General features: G+C 36.4%; 1 protein-coding gene across 2 annotated transcripts in view; it reads right to left on the bottom strand.

Annotated features, from left to right (window-relative positions):
- Positions 1-403: 403 nt before the first annotated feature.
- Positions 404-26,935, bottom strand: part of LOC113497897 (dual specificity protein phosphatase CDC14AB-like) — a 30,257-nt gene continuing 3,725 nt past the window's right edge. Inside the window, exons 2-8 of one of the 2 annotated variants that reach the window (XM_026877692.1) lie at positions 26,692-26,905; positions 9,344-9,603; positions 6,308-6,517; positions 5,750-6,068; positions 5,327-5,465; positions 4,676-4,871; positions 404-4,035 (exon numbers count right to left, since the gene is read on the bottom strand). In XM_026877692.1, coding sequence (XP_026733493.1) covers positions 3,043-4,035; positions 4,676-4,871; positions 5,327-5,465; positions 5,750-6,068; positions 6,308-6,517; positions 9,344-9,603; positions 26,692-26,737 — 2,163 coding nt within the window. In that variant the 5' untranslated portion in view covers positions 26,738-26,905 and the 3' untranslated portion in view covers positions 404-3,042. Of the gene's footprint in view, positions 4,039-4,675; positions 4,872-5,326; positions 5,466-5,749; positions 6,069-6,307; positions 6,518-9,343; positions 9,604-26,691; positions 26,906-26,935 lie in introns of both variants that reach the window. The other variant, XM_026877691.1, reaches the window with a different exon arrangement.

Here is a 26,935-nt window from a genome sequence, read left to right as displayed (position 1 = left end):
AAGCTAATAGAAACAAATTTAAATAACATTTAGTTTACATAAAATTATCTAGTACAAGCATTAACAAGCGTAAATAAGAATTAAACTGTAAGTACAGATTATTTAAATAATACTATTACAATAAATGGCATAGACAACAGTCTTCACAACATTTAACAGTAATGAAGTTATGATTTTATAAACACTCGATGCTTACAAATATACCTTTTGGATAACACATCTATTTCAGATTGTTGCACACATAATAATAATAAAAAATGTGGACAACATCACATCACATTGTTCTGAACCCAAAGTTGCTGAAGCATTTGTGTTATGGTATTCAGATACAACGAAGGTACCACAAACACCCAGACCCGAGACAATGTAGAAAATGTGATTTTTTACATTGACCCGACCGGGGATCGAACCCGGGACCTCAGTTAGCGACACCTTGAAACCGGTGCGTACGCCACTCGACCACGGAGGTCGTCTACATACACAGGTCAACGTAAAATTTTAGTTAAAGAAGGAATTATTTACGCCACAGGACTTCATCAACTTTGTGACGTTTCTGGTGAAAAAATAATAATAATTGTTCTTCAGTACATTTTATAGAATCGCGCTCAGACATATATGAAGCTTTCATTTTTTCCAAAAACTCGTTTTAAATGATGAATACAATGACCCCTTGAAAGGTATTGCGTTCACTCTGATACACGTTGCATATGTAGTAGGGTCCAAAATAAATGTAACTATTATTTGTAAGCATCAGTGTTAAAAGACAAGACAGCGCAACGGCCACAACACACAAGCATTTATAAATCTGATATGACACTGTAAATTCGTACAGTTATACGGAACTTTCAATAGGCTCGTTATAGCAGTTACAATGATTACGTTTTGTTATTAACTATTCAATAAGGGATATTATAAAATTAATGTAAATTAAACAGTAATAGACAAGAATTCATATATAATGCACGGATTATAAACATCTGTTTGATAAAAGTTGAAAAAAAAATCGATAAATAATGCATTTGACTAGCTGTTCCCCGCGAATTTGTCCGACTTTTAACTTTATAGGTTCTACGCGGTACCCCATTTTGTGTCAGGACTCTGCTATTAATATCGCCCCAGGCTTTACGCAAATAACTCTTAAATAAAAATAAAACTATATAAGGCATAGATATATCGCAATAAAATACATAAAAAGACAAAACTTTTCAACCATAACATTTACAAAGCGCAAAGGTTAGGTGAACGAACACAACGTTACTATTGTAACTGCGAACATTTGTGACAAAAAGGCATTATATCAATCTAGAAATGTATAAACACTTTACACGCCTACATCTAATGTTAACACGTCAATATGTAAGCTACCACCTCACGTTTGTGACAAACATAACCCTCATATAGTCTGGTACTCAATGCACACTAAGAAATACTATGATGTATAAAATTATACTATTGTGTACACTTCTGGACAAATAAATTGAGCCACTGTTTAGTATTGCCTTCCAGAGAATCGAACACAAAGGTTACGACAGCCTCTTAAATAAATATAATTACAATATTTTTTATTTTATTTTTAAATAACAAATATTTAGTCAATATCAAGTTGGGAGTTTAATTCTTGTATTAAACTCTTTACTTGAGGGGTACGGTTTCACAAATATTCTAGTTAGATGCATACAGACACCCAGTTGATAAAACGAGTCGCTGGATCTGTATAACTTTAAAACCGCTTGTCATAGCTACTAGACCAGAGGTTGCGGTATACCAGATATAAAAAAAGAACAAGAAGAATAATAACAGAAAAAAATCGGAGTATTTGAAGATGAAGTAATAATAATAAGTCGAAATATCTGTGTGGATCAATTTAGGTGTCCAGAAGTGTTTATATAATTATACTATTGTATATATAATAGTATAAACTATAAAGTGTATACGTAAGACTCGCAGTATATGTAGTAAATATATCCAAGGCAATATCAGGTCATATGTCCATTAGTCATATAAAACACGTTTATTGCACAAACCAAGTCTCAGTGTACATCAAGCATAAAAACAACTGAGCATAAACTAATATATTTATAACTACATACGTATGTGTATATAAAATGATAATGATTACTATAATAACAAAATCTAACACATCCAACCGATCGATACATCTAAACAACAAGAAGCTCAATAAAAGCTAAAGAAAATGGCGTTTTGTAATTACTTATAACTTTAAACTACAAAAATATTTCTTCTTACAATACTACACTGATCAACTGATTGTCTAATGTTATAGGAATTAACTTATTATATGTACGTTAATTGTTACTAAAAATTCAAAGCAACTATCAGGGTGCCTAACACCATTTTGTAAATTAGGTTTGTTGTATTTGTATAAGCGAGATAGCACACTACACAAAGTAGAGTGGTATCTCTCTTCCACAATGGTTACAGAGTTACCTAAACAAGTGGTGTTAGGCCCCCAGAGATATTGCTATCGACAACAAGATTATAATATTTGTTATATATAGAAAAAAGTATTCAACTATTGCCTCAATTTGAAATATGTATAATAAGTATTGAACACTGTTCCCGTGCACGGTAGCGCACGATCACGACGGACGTTTATTGAACTGTGTTGACACACAGAGAACGCAACAAGAAATACATTAACAGATAGGTATATGTAACCAGCCACACATTAGCCAATCAATCGACTACGCTAACTGTACTGACAATAGTAACTAATGAGATTATATAGTAGGCTCGCGTCCACGCGGGGTTCACAAGTAGCTTTTAACAACTATACATCAAAAACATTGATAAATTTGTTTAGACATAAATGTCTTTTATAGCGGATAACTTTCTGATATGAGTTCAATAAAAAATTTCAGTCGATTGTTAAAAAATTGTTAGGAAGCGTCTAAACAAATTTATCAAACGTAAAAATTACACGTAGGGGACAACATCGTCGTGTGCTATGCACATCGTTAAAAACTCTAAACACCTAGACGTAGAGAGGAAACTAACACCTACCGGGCGAGTTCACAGAGATCATTTCTTCTTGACGGTGGAACTGCTTGCACAACTACTCGAGCGGGTCTGGACGCCATCCTTCTTTAACAGACTGACGCCAAACGCCGGGCACTTCTTCCGTAACGCCTTTATCTTGTAAAGCTTGTTGCCTTGCGAGTTGTTCGTCTCTTCGTAGTTGTCGGGGGTGACGTCAGCAGTGATCACCGAGTTTGTGATGCAGTCCATGGGCTCCGGACTGCTGGACTTGTCCCTTTTCCGTCTGAACCTGAACGGAGTCTCGAGGGAGTCCGCAGAGATGTTTGTGACGTTTGTATCGCTGGAAGACAGGTCTTGTGTCGCTTCTAGACCAGTTTTTGGAAGGTTACTCTTGGGTAGCTTCTTCCTTGAACTGGAATTGGATCTTACTATAAGTTTTTTACGGGTATTCATGTTGTTTGTGGTCGCTTGTTTGGCTTGCGCGGCGGATTTGAGGTTTGGCTCTGACGGGAGACGGTTTTTGCCATTCAGATGGCAGTTTTCTGTGAGAGCTGATAACGTGGATGTGACGTTATTGAGGTTATTGACAGCAGCGTTGTCAGTGTTGCTGATCTTGCTGACAGTGACTGTCTTCCTGGTAAAGGTTTTCAGTGGGCTCGCTCCGTGGGTGTAGCCCAGAGCTGGGCGGGCGAGGTTGGCGCGCTGACCGTGGAAGCTGTTCTTACCGGTGAACGGCTTGACACTGCCGGTCAGTTTGTTGGCTTGGGAGTTGGCACTTCTTGTGGGGGGGAAAGTGGAAGTTTTTGAGGCATAATGCGACTTCAACGTGGAGTTGATGATACGGGGAGGTTGTTTTAGGTTCGTGTTGTTGGCATTCCTGATGTTGTTTGTTGGCATCATGTAGTTCATTTTGGGAGCGAATACTGTTTTAGTTGGCAGCATGGGCGTCGCTGTGGTCTTGTACTTGCCGATCACTGCGGTCACGTTGTTTTCTGAGTCAGTCTCGTTCGCGTTCAGCACGTGTGCGTTGTCCAGCTGCTGCAATTAAAGGTTTCTACTTATATACCAGACTAAAGAGGAGGATGAAAGCTTTTGCCTGATAAAATGGCTTAATATTATATTCCACAACTGTCACACAACGCCATCAAGTCTCAAACTTAACTGGTCCTATGAGCACTAGACAACGAATAAACATGCCTACATATTTCTTTCTGTATAAAGTTAAAGTAGATAATTTAACCCAGACACAGAACAAACAATCGTGCTCATCACACGAACTTTTGTCAAAAATCGATCCTAGTTATTTATTTATTTAAGTTTAAATCCCTACTAATATTATAAATGCGAAAGTAACTCTGTCTGTCTGTCTGTTACGCTTTCACGTCTAAACCACTGAACCGATTTTAATGAAATTTGGTACAGAGATAGAGTTGACCTTGAGAAAGAACACAGGATAGTTTTTATCCCGGACTTTTGAAGAGCTCTCTTGGAATCGCGATATAACCGACATCGACGCGGGCGAAAAGCTAGTTAAATTATAAATGTGAAAACGTTCAACGAGTTTGCCGTACACTGAACGCAAAAATAAATACAAATATCTTTGTGGGTCAACGACAGTGGACTTTCGCGTCTTAGACTTCATCAAAAAAAGACTCAATAGAATTTCGTGCATTACCTTATTATTAGTAATCTTGGAGGTATGCAGTATAGCTTGCAGCGACACGGGCTTGTTGTTGACATTGTTAACGGCGTCGACGTTGTCTTCGGGCTCGGGCGCGTCGCTGTAGATGCCGCGCGAGCACACCGGGAGCGAGGTGATGTTGTGTCGGCGGCGGTAGGACTCGCCTTCCGCGTGCATTCGCGGCTGGACACTGGATGAATGGAGTTAGATGAAATTAGTCATCTTATGTTGGAGGTATTGGTATGGAATAAGTTCAATCTAAATCGGGATCAAAGTTTGTGTGGAACTTTTTTGGAATGGTCTACGGTTTTGAAATTAATCTTAAATATTGATTAATTAAAATAATGAAATAGGAGTACATCGTGTTTTTGGTATTCTGATTTTAAGGGGGTATTGAGGGGGAGGGGCTGGTTAAGGCTGCACTTTATCCTGGAATTCCCAAGGAAACGGCAAACTCCTGACGTTACGAACTGAAATCCACGCGGACGGAGACGCTGGCAACAACTAGTCTTCTTCATAGACGTTTCTTAAAGGTTTAATGGAATACTACTAAAATACTACTAAAATAAGTTTACTACTAAAATAGAACTAGTACCAGGAGAAAACGCTAATCTAATTAGTCCTTACATACAAATATACACTTACTTCTCAAGGAACCACTGCTGATGTCCAATAACGGAGCCGGGCCGGCAGATACGCAGCCACGCGATCGACTCCCGCGCAGTGAATGCGTAGTGCTTCATGAGGTAACAAGCGATTAACGTTCCCGTGCGACCGAGACCCGCTGAGGATGTAAAAAAATATATCATTGTGATGCTTTTAATAAGAGGGAATCAACATTCAGAAACTAGTAGTTTTGACTATATAATAAAGGCTTTTAGTTATTTTTTGTACACGTAGGTAACTTACATTTGTACGAAAATGTACCTCTAGGCAAGAAAATGAGGCACGTCGAGGATACATTTGTAAGTAAAGGTAAAGCCGTAAAACCTTCGATAAATTGAGGGTTTTTTCCACGAAATTCGTGATAGGTATATGACAAGCATGACAAAAGATGATATCACTAACCTTTACAATGAACAGCAACAGCACCCTTCGCTGCCTCAGCGATCCTTATAAACCGATTCACAATAAGATCCGATGGCACAGACCCGTCCACAAAGAACAGTTCCCTATGCTCGAAGCCGTGCGCGGTGAACTGGCGCGCGTCGTACGACTTTTTGTTAAGTCGTACGATTGTCGTCACGCGATGCGTTCGGAAGTAGTCGTGGTAGTGCTCCGGGCTGTGGAGGGGGTAGCCCCGGTCCAGGCGGGAGCGGTGGTGGGGGCCAGAGAATGCCAGCATTTTGCCCGGGATTATCCAGTTTAGATCACCGTTTTCGACTTTCTGAAAGATATAGAATAGATAACGGTTAGGTACAGATACATCACTTTAATGGAAACTATTTTCTTGTCAATCTTTTTCTTCTTATTAATTCTTACTTCTTATAATTGGCGTATTTGAAAGAAAACTTTCTCATAAAGATGAAGGTGAACGGATGACCAATCCGTCCATTCATGAGTCTATATTCCAAGCAATATTGTAAATGAGAATATATAAAAAAAACATCAGGAAAAGCTCTTTACCTCATAGAACAGGTACTGCTCCGCATCAAAATGATCGAAATCAAAGAACCTTGCGTCATGAGCCACTTTGATCCCCTGGAGGACGTCCAGTAACGATATGTCGAAAAGGGGCGGACCTCCCGACGCGTCCCTGAAGTTCAGTAGGGACCACTCTGATCCGTCTGTGAGTTGCTTGTACACTGCCGCCGGACTCGAGTCCAAGTATATGACCTGTGGATAGAATATGTTCTAGAATGTTCGAAATGCTACTAGACAAATTTTTGGGCAGAAAAATTGTGAAATTGTATATGGCCACAGCTAAATTTGTAGAAAAAAAATCTGGTTCAAAAATATTGGAATTTTTTAAGAAGTTTTCTAAGGTAATTTTAACACAACACATGTGATTATTAGAAATATTATGAATAGTCGAATACTAAAGACTACCTGAATCATAACCATTATTTACGCACTTTAAATCTATCTTGAGGTAGAAAAAGATTTTTCGCTCTACCTACACCCAACCCAACCTAACGATCTCATAAAAGTAAACCTACCGATCTCGAAAGACGTCATAGAATGTAAATGGTACTTATAATAAATGGAAGAAAAACTCAAGTTGTTGTAATCATAACGATGGGTGGAACACATTTTAAAAACTAAAATAAGGAAAATATTTGCTATCTACAAACTCTTGATAAAATAAAAGAAAAATCCAGGCAGTTTGAGTAATGACAGTCCTGATATAAATGTCAGCGTCATACATTTCAAGAACCTTTCGCTTGCAAATGATGTGCGAGTTCATTCTGTTTTATATCTTGTCGTAAAGTCCGCTTAAGCCCGCGTTAACTTCCATCATAAAACTTAAAGGGATCGGGCCTGAAGGACGCGATAAAAGACAGGATGGCTCGTAAAAGAATAGATTTTAAAACAATTTCGCTTTTGATGTATGGCTCAAATTTATAATCATTTCCAACGCGCTAGGCAAGTAACATTTTTCGGATGGGAAACGCTCAAATATACGGCGGAAATGACATACGACGCTTCGATAAGTCACGAGACTTTGACCTGTATTTGAAGATACAAATATACATTGAAGATTTTAAATTGAAAAATATTGTCAATATTTCACTTGGCTAGAGGAGCAATATAACAGTAAATGACTGCTTTTTGACGTTATGCATGAACTTTTGCGAGTGTTTTGCTGCACCAAATCTACGGTTTCATATTTTTGTTCATCAGATTTAAGTACTTCATTATTCTACACAAAATCGAACTTTCTATGTTTCGCTATTTTACTCGTTAAATACAATGTTAAAATGAGGAACTGATGAAACGCGAGTTCACCCATCAGAAACAGTAACAAGTTTCATCGCATTATCCTTACAACGTAACTGTAATTGCCTTGTTCAAGAAGTTCACGAATGAAGTGAGGTTCTGAAATGCAACTTTGTCTGTACATTTTACATCACAATGAAAAGACACCATGAAACAGAGGCTAAAATCTGACTGAGAAGGATAACCGAGTGATAAAGGTCACCACGACAAACCCTCTGGGCACGACGTATCGTAGGCCCGATCGCCGCGTATGACCAGTATTTGTTTGATCCACGAATGCTTGTATTGCTCGATTCTGGGTATCTTTGCGCACGTGATTCGAATGTTTGATGTTTAAACTACAAAGATTATCTTGCGAAGTGGGAGAGATGTTTTTTTTGTAAAGGAAGAAAAGGTATTTTCTTCTGGGCATTCTCCTGAATAGAGCTGCAAATGTTTTGATAAGAGCTAAGAACTAAATCATAGACGGATAAGTCATCTACAGGAACTACCATGTCTAATCCTGGCAGAATCCTACAACAGTAATTCTAAGATGACCGTTCGAACGGCCTCGCCTACTTCCAGACAACCAGCATTGTCGGTGTAGCGTATCATTGAATAATTGTAGACGTGGGAACGAAGGAACCCTTAATTGCAGGACGGGATAAATTTCCACACCGAGTGTAGAATTGATTAAATGGTGTTACATAACATTGGTAGGCGTTTAAACTGTTCTTAAATAATAGCTGGTACGATGAAGGATTGTTGTTTTTCTTGCATGCCCAAAAAACAAGTTGTGTAGATAAAATTGAACTATAAAATAAGGCAAGTCCCTTATAAACCCAAATTTCTATACCCTTACTGTGATCTCGTTGTGACATTTGTGATTTACTTTTTAAGGAGTTTTACTTCTCCGTCATCTTTCTACTTAACCTTTACCCAAACTATGTCATGGAAGGCTTCCAGTGTAACTGGATTCAAGTGAATACTGCATTTGACACGAAGCATTAGAAGATCTGACCTCCATCTTCCATTCTACTCGATTACCTTTTCAAGTCAAAAGGAGGTCCTACTGACTTGAAAGGGTCAAAAATGTAAGGTAGGAAGAGTTCAACTGCACAGCAGTTTAATATTCCATGGAGAATATCTAAAATTTCCTCTCCCTAGAACATATTAGAACAACATTCTAATTACGTAGCACCTTACACGTGTAACGAGATCTATCACCTAAGTTGTGTAACAAACCCTTGAACTTCTATGTCTTCCTGGCGAGATGGAAGGCTATACATATTTCTGCGAATTGTTGTAATCGTATCAGAAACCGATACACCGTATGATAGCTCTGTACGGTGATGTAAGACGACTAACGGATGATATTGTCGGATGGGTGAGCAAAACGATCTACATGAATTTCGATAACGTTTTATTTGAGATAGCGGGATATTTTCATATTTTCACGAGCCGCTGAATATTGGATAATATTTAATGTTGGCGGCGCTGTGTTTATTGGATAAGGCTGACTGAATTTTAGTATCAGGAAAATGCTTTTTCGAAACCATTTATTTTCGTATGATGTTAAAGCAAAGATTTTAGAATTAGAAACTGCTACGTTCAGTTATTAAACATCAAACTACTTATTCCAGGATATACTATTTCGAGCAATTCCGAAATGAAAAAATGCTTTTGATATTTTCGGTCGAAAGCAGTAACACCTAACCCCCTTCTGAACGTACAATACAATACCTGATAACTCCCAATAAGATACGCAGCATTTAATCTCAGGGTCTCATTGTTACTCGTGTAGAAGACAATCTTCTTCTTCGGGTTTTTCTCCAGTTCCTCATTGAGCTTGTTGCAGAACTGGTACAAGTGGCAGAGGTGGTAAGGCCCGAAGTCAAAGTAAAAGTTCTCGTAAACGATTTCATCTTCGATGTGAAAGTATTTGCTGTTTCTCGTTGGTTTCGGCTTGTAACCTGTCTTCAGAGTTGCGAAGTACAGCCTGTCTGAAAGTAATATAAATAGTTTGTGTTTGAGTTTTGTTTGGTAGTTTCAAAGGCCTATTCGGACCTTAACGGTTTTCAAGTGAGTGATATGCCATGCGGTGAATACTTATGGCTCGAATAAAAGTTTTACCAAATCACCCTAGGGACAATGGACCAACTTGATCCCAATCCCACATGGCAAAACACCAAGGAATATGTGCAAGCCGCGAAAATGGTTAAATACCTTCGCTGTTTGTACTCTATACCCACAGCGGTAGCAAAAATCGCTTAGGTTTGAAAAGGCCTTTAACCAGCTAGTATTGCCCGGTTAACGTCCGCATTGCATGCTAGCAAACTAGCGCGGTAAATGGATGGATGACAGCTTGCTTTTTAATTTTTTGGAGTTAATGAGTATTAAATTCAATTTGTTTAAGTTTAGTGTGAAGTATAGATTTGTTGAAACATTGCTCTGATTCCTTCTATAACTTAATGTTTGTTAATTACGACCACTCATGTGAACAGTTCCATTTAAGGTTTAAAAGACGCCGACAAATACTTCTGTCGAGTTACGTTGATTTTGAGAGAGGTCTGAGTTGTATAAGATTTACTTGACTACTTTTCCTTGTACTGCCTCAAAGATAATTTTATTTCTTTCCAAAAGTAAATAAAATAGGTGTTAGTTAAATATTTCGTTCCCCATCAGAAGCCTGCGATTCTATAATTGTGTTGTAGCAAAATGTTTTAGCTAATAAATAGTTCTCATAGTCAAGGTCTTGTTTTACAGAACTACGTATTAAATGTCGCATATTTTATTAGACAATATTTAGTGAGGTACACTATTCAGTGCCCATAAATCGTTGACTCTCAAGTCTCCAGTATATTTCCTTAAAATAGAACTACCCATTTAAATGGTTGGATCAAGATGGCTAGACGTATACATAACTATAAAGTTCCAATAAATAAATTGGATAAACAATTTTCATTTTGCAGGTTTTTGTCTTGTCTAGTTAAAAGATCGCGTGATCGGAAATCTAATTTCAAGTAATTTACGATATTATGACAAAACAAACTTACAGTCTGATCGAACTTATTACAAGAAAAATATTTGGAATATTGGCAGAACCAATGTCCCTACTTTATGTAAAACTGTAATTTTAACATAATTAAAATAATGGTTGTATGACGACTGAGTTGCGACAGAAACAGTTTTCTGGTCTTCCACTTATCATAAATACTGTTGAAGTTGTGGAAGCGAAACGGCACTATAAGATGAACAGTGGCATCCCTCTTCCACAACGATCCCAGAACATCATAACTCGTCACTTTCAAGTGACAGCTTACATCAAAACTTAGTCGTCACGAGAGAATCAAATACTAGAATAGAATTAGAAATTCCACGATGCTAGATATGAATAGATTAGCAGAAACGACTCAATAACTTCATGAAGTTATATTAGTTCTGAATACAGTCCTGACAAGCACGTTGTCGAAGTAAATCACGAATCTATTCTAGAAATCTTTATCTTAATCTATGCTCTAATGGTCTTCAATTGTAGTAGTACTATTCAAGGATGACTTGTGAACATAATGTACATGGATTTAGTCAATTTTAGAGGGCCTAGAGAATATATCATTGCATTAGCGATACATATGAAGTTTTCTATTCGTATCACCAATAGAAAAATGAATGGGAATGACATTTCTTGGCAAAGGACGCAACTTGGACTTGGACACACGAATGTAAATTGTTCTTACCTCATTTTTCTTAATCTTTTTCTGGAATTGTAACACGTTATTTTTACGACTTTTAATTGAATTGCTGTCTTTTTGTACATTTGGCATTTTTTTATTTGACTGATGTACGCATACCTTACAGTATTGGCGAACACATAAGCTAATGATTGTAATCGCTTGCTATATTATTTGTCTACATTAAGCCTGTACCAAATAGCTAATAGTGACAATTGCGTGCTTAAACATGAAAAACAGATATAAGATAAATGAGATGCTACCCTACGCCCAACATAACGAAGAACTCGCGAATTATTTTTTTGACAGCAAACAATTTATCGCTCCATTAACTTTAATTACAGAAAGTGACCAAGAAATGTTTGGACCAAATATAATGCCTAAGTCGTCTTAATCCAAAACTTAGACAATTTCAAGCATTTATGATGGGAACAAAAGCTGTCTTCAGTTCCAAAGTAATTAATAAAATATTCGTTTACTGTCAGCGTTTAAGGGCAACTTTTCTTATAAAGTTTTACGTAAAATTAATAGTGAAAGAACGTGAGAATGAAAATTAAATGTCCTACAAGTTGGAGTGACAAGGTTGTAGGGTACCTAATCGCATGATAGAAAGCAGTTTCTACTAGTCTTACCGAGCGTGCCAACTATTATTATCATGAAGTTTTTTTTTTAACTTTATGAATAAGTATTTAGCTTGGAAAACTCATAGGTATGTTCGGAATGACCGTTTTTGTTGCTTTAAGATTCATTTTCGCATGACGGAATATTTTTACATAGCTATTACTGTATGAGTGTGAAACTCGCGTACAAATTCCTAGTGATTCCGGTATTTAGCAGACAACTGTCGGTATTAATAGATCAGGACTAATATTAGATAAGGCAAAGCTAGTTCGTTCAGTTCGTCAGATAAATCGGATTCTTGTTTACCGTTTCGTCGGAGATCGTAACGGCAAATATGAGGTTCTACGCAGTAAGATTTAACACTATTAGTTTTAATTCTAAGGCACCATGTTTACACCAGGAATTCGTCAGACGGACATTTTTTTTCGCAAGGATAAATAATATTGAAATGTATGCACAGATTTTTGTTGAGAGAAATTGAAAAACTGCCAAACTTTCCTATTCACTGTGGGAATATAAAATAGATAAATTAAATAACTGAACAGTGAAATAGGAACAGAGTAACAAAAATATACAACCTTAAAAAAAGTACTTTAACAGAAAATAGGAACTTCTCCAATTGACACAAATCAAATAAATCGAAACCCATAAAAGTTTAGTCTAGAATTTCACTACAACAGTTTCAAATGTAGATAAAACAGTAAATAACCAACAATATAACAGTCATAAACAATTTATGAGTACACTGAGGAACGTCTCAGAAACCCGCGGAACTTTGATTAAACAAATAAATCTGAAAAGATCTCATCTGCGATGCGGGCCTTTTGTGAACTTTCTGAAGGATGCTTGATCAGGGTAGACCTCTATTCAGTTAGACTGTATGTTAGACCCTTAAAAGTACTAACTCTCAAGGGTCTGACATTCAGAATAGGTCTATCATGTCAACTAAGACATTATCATTTAAAAAAGTCAAACTAAAATTTATTTATTCCAGACGGGTTACTAAATAGCTTCTGAACGTCAAAAAAACAAAAAGGCCCAGTGTCACAGGTAGACAGACAGTTTAATTAAGTCGTACCTTATAGCGTATACTGTTATCTAATATAGAATTCCATTGAATCTGGATTTTCGTATTTTCAAAACTGTATCTTTGATGATTTCAGGGATTTCTCCGGAATGAAAAGAAAATCCCGGCACACAATAAATTCCTGGCTCAACGTGAACAGCCTTAAAAAGCCGAAACTGGGATTTAGGAAACACGCTCAACTGTAAGACAGTTCTAATTAAAAACTGCTAATCTCTTGTTATTATTTGAGCTTTGTTCAAAGCCTTGCAGTGGAGGCTTAGGTAAAAACAAGTGGTGGTTTATTTTAGTTGCACTATAAAACCTAACATGGACGGTCACGTCAAGTGGCTGTAATTGCCTCAAGACCGTGCTTGCAGCCTAAAACATAAGCTACAGGGGATTACAAACAGCTACGTCTTAAACACATACAACTGGCAGTAGTGGAAGCGTGACAGAGAAATACACGGCATGGAGCGGCGTCTCTTTCTAACAATTACAGTTGAATTAGCTTAAAAGAGGTTTTGGTACAATCTCGGATGTCCTTCATACCTGGAATACAAATTGCTAATGATGATGATCTAGCTTAGTTAGTAACGGTTGGCGTCATCATAACATCAGGATTAAAATTGTTGCAAGGTTACGTAATGTTGTCATTATAGTAGCCTTAACGCAGTTACATGTACAATGTCAAGTTATTTATAAAAATATGCAAGTTTAAGAACCACGTATGAACACATGAACAATGTCACCGATGACGGTATCCAAAATAGATTTATTTCGCGGTGACAGCTTACCACTTCCGGGTTGGGATGTTATATAAATTATATTAAATATGCTATGCTATACCAAATTTCGCGTAAAATAGTTCCTACATGCCAGGGTTAATTTTACACAGGAAAGCAATTAATCATCTCACTATATTCGTCAACAGTACGCATTAAAAAACCATTAACAACCATCAACACTTTTCTAAAACATTTAACAAAGTATCCCCTAAACATATAAACAGCGATGGTAATACAGAATCGCGCGCGCTCGCCCTTGGTCCACACCCCAAGTTTGCATACACTTACGTAACCCATCGCCAAGGTCACGCTGACACTCGCGCCGCACCTTTATTGCATGTGGAACTCTTGAATAGGAAATTACAGCTATTTCAGTGGTCTAGCCAGGGTAGTCCGTACGTAGCCACTTCAAACTGAGCGATGAGCAACCTTGAAACTTCCACGAGGGATTGCGTCAAACTGTCGGTGTAGAGGCAAAAAGTAATGAAGACTTTAATGAGTTTCGAAACACGGAATAAGCCGCAATAAAAAACCTTTAGAAGTTTTTTCGATGTTGATCGTTCACTTTGCGATACTGAATAGCGAATGTGAAATGAAAATGGTTAAACGCGAGAAAAATTGTTTGTTGTTCAAACAATGAACAGTAATTTGATCTCTAACGTCCTAACATTAAAGTAAACCCAATATAGGAAGATTTATGAAGATGAAACCATCCATCCGGAATCGGAGATAAATTGTCATATCAGTTAAATGGGAACGAAAATAAACTTATGGTTATTGCACGAAGGCTCTACCTCCCTAAATGATAATTGCGTCGCGGAAAATTAGGCACTAATGTCGGTACGTGGAGGGCGACATATTCAATCAGATGAGGAAATTTTTTTATTTAGCCACGTTGGACGTGATGAAACAAGTCACGGTAGAAAAAGTCCCGAGAGATAACGTGTAACTGCGACACGTCCGGATTTGGACGTGCTTTTTTCCTTGAAGTTTTCCGCTTCATACTTTATGAAGAATTGAAAATTCAAAACAACCCGACGGTTTCTCAAACTGCCAGAAAAATTGCATGTTGCCATAATTGTTTGTCTTGTAGACAAGTGTAATCATATTCTTCAGATATCAGTTAATGTGACAGCAGAGATGGTAAACATTCCAGATCCCGGTAAGGAAAAACGAAAGCTTTCTTGGAAAAATAATAATAAATTAAATACCTCTAAACAGAAAACTATTATTAATGGAAAGCTCCCAGTTGGTAGATGCTACCAATAACTATAAATATAGTAAGCCAATTCCGAATATTGAGATGTAGTTTTTAATTAAACCAGCCTGCACACGTTTTTAAACACTTCAGATCATGCCGACATAGTAATTTAATGAGATGAACATCCGATCTGAACGCCAAATTAGCATGATTCACCTCAGCCTTAAATTCACTTATGTTCATTAGAAGCCTATTTCGTGAAAATTTATTACTTTAATCAAAAAAGGTTATCCCAGTTAGGTCCTTTAAACCGGAGACCTGATTAAACTAAATGTCGTCTCCAAGTGTTTGGTCTTAGACGTTAAACAACGCAGCATTAGGTCTTAAGCATGGCTGAGTTAAATTAACTTTGCTTGGGTATTCAAGATTATGTGTTAGTTGTGGAGTTCTAGAAGACATAATAATAAGTAATTTTGGACAATATTACTAAGATAAAAGTAAATTTTCGAAATAAAATAAAAATCTACGACCCCTACTACATATCAGCATTTATTTGGTTTGCAGAAGCTGTATTTCGTTTACAGAATAAATTTTATGTAAACAGAATATATGTAATTGTGTGGTTTCTGAAGACAATAGAACCAAACATCTTGAATACACAAACGCCTTCAAAACCGAAACGAGCAATTAGTTATTTAGCTAAATTTACACTCAAGGCTATAGCAATCAGCGTGAAACAAAACACTAAATTGTAGAGAAATATATAGTTAGTAAGTTGAGAGACGTGTGTTCAAAGCCAGTTGAAGATGCGCGCATAAATCTAAAAGTTACGACTCCTATGATTATTACGACTCGCTACCGTCATTTTATGGCTGAAGTACAGTTCACCGCATTATGGACTAAGTTTCTAGCCATTATAAGACTTTTATTGCAAAGAGATTAGGTCGTTTTTTTTTCAGGTTTTTGAAACCGTTGGTGATTGGTCTTTATAACGATATGACTTCACATATGCACGTCCAACATAAATCCAAGGCCACAACATAAATATGAAAATGTCCAAAATCTGCGAGCAATAAATAAAAACGTCAGCTCCAACTTTATTATTAAGGATTTAGATTAAAATCACGAAAACTTTTAGAATATCAAATAAACGGTGACATTTTACATGTATGCTTATAATTTATAGGTTTCCGTGCAGAAATTTACAAAACAAAATATGAAATAGATATTAAAAAGTTACGGTTTGAAATAGGGCGCGGCGAACTTAGTTCAGCATGTATGTATCATCCCTCAGGGCCTTTTGTTATGTAATCTAATTTGAAAATAAACAAACACGAACGTAAATATTTAAACAGTTAGGGTGGAAAATGGCGTTCTACAACATTACATTTCTAAGTCGGAACGAGCGAGCGTGCGATACATCGCCGCAATTTATGCAAAGTCTGAAATATGCAGATTTTGCTCAACGCATTCATGTAGGTAAGTGCAGCGAGATTACATAAATGATACTACACTTTTATACCTGGCCTTTTAATTGGACGATAAGGTAACTGCATTGTAATGGTACTATTTTTAAAGTGAACGAGGTTCAGCTTGATTTTAAATATAGTGGCACGGTTTTGCTTTGGTCAACGATAAAATTCGCAAAACGACTCCATGCCAAATTATTCATATTTAGAGAAGCTATTTGTCTTTTTTCTGGATGATTTTAAATGGGTTTTCTTATATCAATTTCTGACAAAAATATCTGCGTCTAAAACCTTAACAGAATTCATTAAGATTTTATCGCTGATACGTCCATACAAATCAATCCAAACGAATAATCATTGTGCGTGCTCCGAAACAAGATGTAATAAATCAAAAAACCGTATGGAGCCGCTTTAATATGTATTTATGGGAAACTTCGACTGAAAACAGTTCTGATAACCATCAATCTTGAAGGTCACCCAAAAGATATGTTCATAAAAATGCAAGTGAGCTCATATTCCGTTTTAAAAGACAACTTACGAGAGCTGTCTTGTAAACGATGGTAGTTTACATGTTTTTGCAAGTTAAACGACTGCGTGAACAGGTCACGGAATAGGTTAAAGTTCTAAGACCTAACGTTGACATTATAGTACGATGTACAAGATACTAGTATCTGGTGACTTGACGAGAATGTCGTCAAGTGAAGTCATAAGATTTGGAAGGGAAAGTTTGTGACTCAATCTCAGTCGAACCCGAATGGAAATGTTATATCCCGACAAATCACCCTTCAAAGAAAAATCAAACTCATCCATATAATTCCATCTACCCAATTCTTTTTCCCAATCACTTAACATTTCATGGTTATTTCGTATTGTGAAAACAATGATAGGTATAAAAGCACAAAACGTCTTACTGATGAAATGGATCGTAACATTCGGTGAGACCAGCTGGCAGAAAGTTTTGGCATTGGATTGCTTTCCAACAACCTCAATACTAAATCATATTTCTATTTTCTAAGCAGACGCGATCTCAAGGGACTAAAATCTGATACATGGATGAAGGCAGAAACGAAGTTACAATAATTGATATCGATTCCATTTGACCTTTAGGTTATTGAGAAAAGATTGGAAGCTGAAACTGGAATACTGACGTGTACTCTCGAAATTGAAATTCAAAAAGGTTAGGTCTTACTTTTGTCTAGAGTTTATAAGTGTTTGTCTTGTGTCGATATTACATTTTGGCACGAGTTACGAGTACCTTCGTCAGGCACTTCAAAACTTGCTTGGAAAATCAGAATAAAATATTTCACTCATTTCAAACTCTCAATTCAGTCTTAACTCCGAAATTTTAGATAAGTATTATATCGACCCTTACCGATGATAATGGAATTGGAAACGTAACCAATCAACAATAAGACTATAATTTGTGTAATTATCTGGAACACGCGAATGTCAAGACTGTTAAACTATATATTATAGAATCAGAGATGAACCCATCCCACATTTGGTCTGAAGTTAATTGTCACTTGTTCAGAGGCTTAAATTTAAAGGCCCAAGTTGCTACCATAAGCGGCTTGGACCGAATGCACTTTACATGCAGTACTTCCTCCAATATTTCCAAATATGTTTAAAGCTGGAAAACAAGTAGGTGGAGTACAGAAAGCCGTAAATTGAAACATAAACTACGGTTTTCATTAGCATACGTGACGTTGCAAGGGAATTAACACACGACATTATCCAATTAATCAGTGTTCGCATTCATTATACTGAAATATCTTTACTGGAGTTTAATAAAAAAAATGTGAGGCTTATGAAAAGTATACTTCTCAGTGTATTTTTAGACTTTATTTTTTTAATTTATTTTTAGTTATACACATAAATTACTCATATGCAAATACAGTAAAATGAAATAAATAATCGTAAACTATATAAAAAACATCTTGGAGCCGATCAAAGATTAAGAAAAATTAAGCTTTAATTATTTAGTGTTCCAAAAAATCGGTTCATAAGACGAGAAGATTTGTTAGTATGAGAAAAATAAACAACTAGTGCAAAAGCGAGAAGTTTTGTGATAATTTACAAGAGAATAGCCTTTGAAGTTATAAGTGACACCAAACTCGACACTTATGTCGTAATATAAGATGTAATCTGTAATATTACCAAGCCATGAGTATGTGGGAAGTGTAAATTTTAACCTTTGCAACTATGTAACAGTGACTTGGTTTGGTAGATGGTGAGATATATTTAAGCACATATATTCATATTTATTTATCATTCGTAAGGATAATTCATAATTAGAAGATGCAAAGATTTACTATAATAGTGCGTATTAATCGGGATTGCCCGACCAGTTCTGAATCCAACTGGTCTGGAGTTCTTAATCATGAACTGACGCGGTAGGGTCACGAGTCGAAATGACAGTTTGACTAAACCGTTTCATCATTTAATTACATTTTACTTTTTAGCATTCTTAGGTCAGTAAAGTTATTCTCGCTAACTCTCAATAGACAAGATGATTGGTTGATCAAAGCTCATTGCTTTTCCGTGAAAGAAGAATAATTTGGACGTTTGTCCTGGAATAAGACAGAAAGCTCCAAAGGTGTATTGTTAATTTTGTATTCATTAATATAACAAAAATAGAAATTCGATTGGTTCTGACGCAAGTGTAAACCACTTAAACATACTAGACAGACATTAAGCTTTGAAAGTGTAATTAAGGAAAATGTAGTACATAATTGATTAAGCTCTAAGGCAGTAACTATCTGAAAACGTCCACAGAGTTCGAAAAAAAACCATTGTATTTACAGAAAAAATAGTATTTTTAAAACAAATAGGATTTTAAAGGCGTGTTCGCATACATAACGGAGGTGAGGGGCCTTGCCCCCGTGACTAAACTGTCATTACAACCCCACGCGAACAGCACCTAAATATGGCAGACATGTTTTCTTGGATTTGAGCGCTTTTAATGTTATTTGCTCCGTTTGTTTGTCGGGTTAATGTTCTCTTTGAGTAGGTCGTAATGTATTGTAGTGGTGCGAGTTAAATTTAATGTGGGCTCAAACGGAATATGGACGTGCTGTCAAATTAATTTCGATTGATGTTCGGTCTTTTTGTAGGCGCGCGGCAAATTGGTCAAAGCATCTCTGTTTTTAGTTAGAGAGCTGTAGGATTGGATTTGAAGGGTCCGTAAGCAAAACGTTAAAACGGGGCCAGTTTACTAAAGCACTGCTGTTTGCCAGACGAAACGACATGCGGACCAAAAGTCCGCATGTCCTTTCGTCTGCCACCAGGCTATATCGCGTGAACCGTGATTTAGGCGCTATATACAGGCTATATAGCGAGAGTTGAAATTTTCTCGGATGAAAAATGAAGATTAAGCAACGGTCAAAAATTGTATGGGTGATATTTTATTTTTTGCGAATTGTTTTTTTTTTGTCTTATTTGTACGGACTCCTTAGCATCGCGAGTCCAACTCGCACTTGAACGGTTAATTTTAATCATCATTCACACGGTAATTATACATTGTATCCATTTTTTTGGCGAATCTATTTTCTTCCAATTTTTTATAAAATCCCTTTAAAAATGACATCATATTTATCAAATATCGCAAATCCGCAACAAACATTATATAAATACAATCAGGCAGTTTATAAGCGAGTCGAGTAATAAAGCAGTAAGTTTTACGTGCAGGTATTCCATAAGGCAGTAGCCGGCATTAAATAGTAACGTGGTGCACATAACTCCTATAGAGGGGTGGACGAAGGGTTAACCTCCAACTTCTTCCATCGAAGGGTTAATAAGTAATGACATTTAAATGGCCGTTGAAACCATTACGGTGATTTGTGAAATTGCTTTGATGATTATTTATTGCTGAACATTAATTGGAAAGCATTTCATTTTGCATTGGAGAAATTTGAATAACAAAAGAACTATGCTAAAATTGTAAATGAACTAAGGTCATTTGATTAACCCAAATGTAAAGCTTTTCAAGGCTTTGTTTATTTTCAAGGCAAAGGTTTAGTTCTGTGAAAAGCTAATGACTTCGATGCATGTTCTAGGAATTAGAGCGATAACATACTTGAACGTTTAACTTGTCCAGGACTTAAGGCTGGAAATAGGGAATGGGAAACAATGCGCATTTTGACACACACGCATCACACGTTTTTTAGCTGCTAGTGTGTTTTCCAAAGTAGTAATAATAATTACGTAGGATTTACTGGATTAAATCAGGAAAAAAAACTTTAAATGTTCTGATAAATTTTGAACCTGTAAATGTTAGGTTACCTACGATTTTCGACTACTGCAATTTAAATATTTTCAGTATCTGATGTCTTCTACACTACCACAAAGTAAGTAGTACCCTATACACAAATGGGATTTTATCACTTTAATAAAAGTTCACCTAACCTCAAAGTCCTATATATTTCTCCTCAGTATTTTTACCACTTTTACCCTTATAAAGTAAGTAAACTACGTAACTCTATCACCCTTCCACTGAAATAGGTCCTTGGACAGCAACAAAACTATCGACTTTAAACATTTAGGTTTCATGATACTTATCAGAACCTTATCCGAGCTGCCCTTGGCATCCAAGGGCGTGACATTACTTAAATGTAGGCTCACTCAAGGTTAAATCTCAATTTCATTGTTGCTATTTATAGAAATAGTAGTTTACGGGCAGTATCTAGACTAATATATAAAGCTGAAGAGTTTGTTTGTTTGTTTGTTTGTTTGTTTGAACGCGCTAATCTCAGGAACTACTGGTCCAAATTGAAAAAATCTTTTTGTGTTGAATAGACCATTCATCGAGGAAGGCTTTAGGCTATAAACCATCACGCTTCGACTAATAGGAGCGGAGATACAATGGAAAATGTAAAAAAAACAGGGCAGGTATAAATCATAACTTATATCTACTACCCACGGGGACGAAGTCGCGGGCAACAGCTAGTTTTAGATAGACGTTCAAGAGAACAAAACTTGTGCAAAATATATTCAAAGAAAACAGGATTTATTCAGAAAATTACACTATCTCAAATACGAAAGTGATAAGATATATATAGAAGCAAAATCCACCAACCAACGGAGAAGCGATGAACTGAAAAATCCACAACATTTTCTAATGCTTGAACACAAGTAGATCGAGCGGATATACCGCTCTTGTATAAGAAGGCTTTAGCTAAGCCCTCTGAGAGAAAACTACCTTTATGCTAACCTTTATACCGCAGTAAAGTAGTATTAAAGAATATTCTATCTACAATATTTTGCAATCTTTTTCCACGCGGACTAAAGTAGTAAATCATGCCACGTGAAATGCAACCGGGATGAAAAATGATAATCTGCTATATGAACCGTGTAAAGTATAAGCCGGGGAAAAAGGTAGACTTTTTTTATTTGTTCATTTTGTTTGGTTATTACAGTTATTTGTCTGTTCGTTGATCCTAGTACCTATTTAAGGATAAAGAAAAGGCATTAGTGATTTTTGTTGATTACAGTCTTTCTTCTTCACAAGGCAAAAATGGGGCTTATTGCTATTGCTCCTAATATTTGGGATAACTAATCTGTGGAGAAACTTTCCCATAAAATTTTTGCAATCTACGAAAAACTTCCACATCAACATGATACCTGATTGTAACCTTCAGCAGGCAGTTAGCACACAAGTGGGCAGATCAGCTATACCTTTAATCAGATATAAAGGCCATGGCCACAGGTACAGTTCCAATAATAGAACTTAAACCTGCATGGCCCGTATTGTGTGGCATAATCAAATTTGTTCCGAATGGATTGTTTGTGAATGACATTTCTGTTTGTAATGGCCGCTGCGACAGAACTTTTATTGTTTGCATGCTTGGACATATCGTAAAAAAGTTGTAGTTAAACGCCTCGAGGTCGCTCATGAGTATATGAAATTATCTGGTTACATAATCGTTGTGCAAGTGTTAATAGAATTTTGTGTTTACGTTTGCGAGGAGCGGGTTTTTCTTGTTGCAAATTTTTTGTTCAATTTTTGCTAATGTTTTGTATCATGCTGGTTTCTCTGTCAGAAGTGTGTTTGGATGTTAAGTCGAGTATTTAAAAACATTTTACAAAAAGTATTTAAACACGAGTCTAGGATAAACCATGAACAATGTGGTTTAAAACTTGGAGTTCTCCAAGTTTTAAACCACATTCTGTTGACTCTAACAAAGTAGATGTACTTTTACCTTTTGACCGACTTTACACATCATAATAAAGCTATTCATTTTATAATGAAGGTGTATACTCATACACGCACACCAAAATACATTTCATTCAACTTCATACAATAACAAATACCTTCGGGGGATATTTAAACCACAACTTTAATTGAAAATCGTTTGCGGTTTGTAAAAACGACCGTAACACGTGCCTGCCAAGTTCATTAATTATTTTTAAATAGGTCTGTCTGCCTGTGTTAGGCCTCTTTTGTAGCTTTTGTGTTATCACCATTTGCCCTCAATCACTACTTGGTATAAATCCGTTTTGGGTTCACATATTTTGTTTTCGGTCGTGTATTGAAATTTAGTTTTCCTACATCTTGTGGAATGTAGCTTTAGAGACCATAGAGAAGCCTACTTCCTAATGATTATAACATACATTGTAAATGGAATAAGAGCACGTTGAAAAACAAATCTTCCAAAAACATTGGAGTATTTCGAGATTCGATTCAAAATTTACTGGGAAAATATACCGATGAGAGTCAATTTACTTGAAAATGGATGACATTTGCATAGTTATAAGGAGTTATTTGGTTGCAAATACTTCCTCAAACCTAACCGATCGGGTTGCCACAACCAATATTGATAAAATTTGATAAGAGCTGTCTGGAACTGAGCAACAGCATGGCAAAGACTTTAACTTGAAAGATCTAAATTCAATGGCATTTGTTAAGTAGGATTTTCTTAACTTAGTTCCGTAGCTGTCTGGATCACTTTAAATTTTTTTTTGGCAGTAGGTGCAAACTAAAACCATCAAAGCAATGCTTTGATATGACTCAAGCTCTAATAAACACTAATTTTTCTAGTATCCGATTGGAAGGAAACTTGTCTAGCATTATTGACGTACCTAAATTTAGAAGGCTGAGACTTAACACTAACCAAATTTGTAACCTACGATTCAGGACAGACACACCTACTTATGAATAAAATCGATGACTAGGAATTAGAGATTTTGTATTTGTTGCTATGAGGAGTTATGAGGATCAGTTCTGTTTGAAACTGAGTCATAACTTTTCAACAACACCTATTTTTTCCATCTATTCCCAAAGCAGTGAAGTGCAAATAATGACGGAAAATTTTAACCAACAAAAAGAGCGAAGAAAAAGAAAAAAATATAAGTACAATTCCGAGTGTTCCGTACGATTAACTTAATATTTGTTTACAATACAAGAGTAAAAACAAATCAGCGTTAAGACGTAATAAGTTAACGGACCAGCGATTTGAACCAAGGTCGCTTCGAACTGAGCCGACTTAGTTAGAGTATTGTAACACACACGCGTTGCAATCTCGTGCCACATAAAACTGTATCGCATTCTTTAATATTATTTATATACTTTTTTTTCCTCGACTTAGGAATTCGGACTGAGCGATGAAATAAGTTTTTTGAAAGAAGGAAAGTGTGACAATGAAAATGTTTAAGAAACTATGGATTCTGTTATAAATTAATGAAGTAATTTTAAGTTGAAATTTTAGACAGATGAATATACGAATAAAAAACTCCATTCTATAACAATGTTGGCTATTTCCGAGGCCGTTTAATTTTGGCTGATAACGCTTCAAATAGTCCTTCATAATTTTTCGTATTGTGGAGTTATTGTAAGTTATTACGGAATTGTTTGAAGCTGGTGTAGACACAAATATTTCCAATACTTAGCTATATTATACATGCATCTTAAACATAGGATAATTTAAGTTCATGAACAGATGAAGACGAAGTTGTCTTTGTGGGGCGCTATGGTACAAGCTAAGAGGCTTTTATGCGTCGACGTAAAATAAACGTAGGGTTCCGAGTTTACTTTAAACTAATTTTTGAAATAAGATGCCATTTATGTCATTCCTTTAAGAAAATAAGGTTTGTTTGCATTCCGACTAAGTGGGGTAAAGCCGAGGCGCAGGTCTATGATACCAGGAGACTTCAGGGTATAAAACGCGTGCCTTTTAATATATATATATATGCTTAATAGTTGCTTGGGCATACTGCACAGGTAACGTTATCATAAAGGTTTCGGAGAATTGCATCATCCGTTGTAGTTGCAGAGCCTGTGAATAAATATCATTTTTACGAATCGCTCTTGCAAATCTCTTAAATCTCTTGAAAATTTGTGCATTCCCATAAACTTAAAGTTTTCATTTCGTATCTACGGCAATTCGATGTAAAGTAGTGTAAGTTAAGCATAAACACAAATTTCCATTAAGAGGATGTCATATGTACAGTCAGAAGGTCGTAAATGTAATGAAGCTGTCAACCAATACGCAGTTATTGCGGATCAATCTGCGAAGGTCAGACTGCACGGAGCCAGATACAATGTTGGCTATGAGTACGTCATTCCGGACAGCGCCTACGCTGACTCTATTGAAACTGTACGCCTTTATTTATAACTTAATAAGCCTAGGATTGTTGGAAACGGAAGGGTTCCGGTGGGTTCCGGTATAATTTACTTCGCATTCATGTCTCATCCTGGTGAAAGGGTTTACCTGAAGGCTGAATGAAAAGGTTGGATGAATCTGAACATTAATGGAAAAAGAAAATATGTACATTGTATTGACCCCAAGTATTAAAAACAAGTAAGGAAGCTAGTGGTAATTGTTGATGTATTAACATACATGAGGCACAAGGATAAAATTTACAACAGATAGGTGTATCAAGCTCATTATGTGGACAAACTACTCGGATAGAAAAGTGCTTGAGGTCACCACGCCAAGCCCACTGTGACGTGTCGAGGGTTAGATCCCCGCGAAGGACAATCTGGGTATGTAATGTTTTTGAAACGAGCGCTTTATTTGTATAAAAAAGGTTTTTAATATTTTAACCAGTCATTGAATTACACAATTTACCTTGTAACACCTTATAATACAAATGAAAATATTTCAAGTAAATTAAAACGCGGACTACGCGACCAGATGGTCAGCGTATTTGGTAGCGAAAATATTCACAGTGATATTTATTATTCAATTATTTAAATTAGTCAAGTGGGAGTCCGACGGGCGACACTTCCTCCCAATCTGGGATTTGTACGGCCTACAACTCTTAATTAGCAAACTTTCTGTTCGACCATTTGCAGTACTAGGACCACCTCTCAAAGTTGTATTATAACAATTGTGCGAAAGAGACATCGCTCTACGACCTGATGTGCGCTATCACGTTTCCACAGCTCCAACAATAATACTTTGGACGGGGTTACGCGGTAAGATCTCTTATTAAAGCGAAAATAACGTGAAATGAAAATGGTATTAAAGGTATTCGTTATACCTCCGGTTGGATAAATCCGCTTAGTAACGGATGTATCTATCCGTACTATGTACCTATTTGTGATAATATTGAGGGAGGAACTGAGTCGTGGAGGTTAAATGGGCAGTGGCACTTTGTGATCAGGTTAACGGTATTTGGCTGGGTCTGGACGTAGCTACGAAATGGATTAGGCAGATAAAGAGGTCATAGAGAAGAATGTATAAATTCTAGGACTCGATGGAATTTTAAAATTTTGCCGTTTCGAAAATTTCTAGACTATACTTTTTATACCAAAATGATTTTTTTCTTCTTATACAGAAACGTGGAAACTCGGAAAATCACATTAGACATGACAAAATAACCTCAAGTTCGTCTTAACGTAACAGAAAACCGAAACAGTGTCACTATAAGTTTAGGGAAACTAAATTTGGAGATATCTCACTGTTACTTTTCCTTATTCACTTTGCAAACTTTTTGCCACAAAAAGTATCCTCAGAAATTAGATACAGAATGACCTTAGAACTTAATCCCTTACACATATTGCCTTTCATTTGTTACCGTGTACTATTTTGGGTAAACCCTACTTAAATGATTGCGTCAAACGGGCACTGAGCGGGTTTCCCTATTTAATACGTGGGTAGTCATATCGCACAATCTCAAATACAGATCCAATCATTCTGCTTCGTCGTTAACCGTCTTTAAGTCGATCGGTTAAGGTTGAATTTCGCAAGGCATTATGAGTGGTGCTTAAGTGCTTACCTTTTATGATCTCCGTGGATGATATGATGACTTCACTCTCATCCATCCTAGCTCTGTAGCACAACAGTGCTGATGACTTTATCTTGAAGGTTCCTTAACAAAGATGGGGCATTTCTTCCTTAATTGTACTTATTGATTATCTAGCGTACTTTCTCGCCATTTTATGAGGTATCGGGAATATTGAAATTGTTGGCAAGTGTGTTTGGGGATGCATCTGTAACAAACGATAAAAATAAATGTATTT

The sequence above is a fragment of the Trichoplusia ni genome, chromosome 10 (genome assembly GCF_003590095.1).
Source record: "Trichoplusia ni isolate ovarian cell line Hi5 chromosome 10, tn1, whole genome shotgun sequence".
NCBI classification, from domain to species: domain Eukaryota; kingdom Metazoa; phylum Arthropoda; class Insecta; order Lepidoptera; family Noctuidae; genus Trichoplusia; species Trichoplusia ni.
Note: the sequence above shows the minus strand (reverse complement) of the source record. Positions and strands in the feature narration are given on the sequence as shown.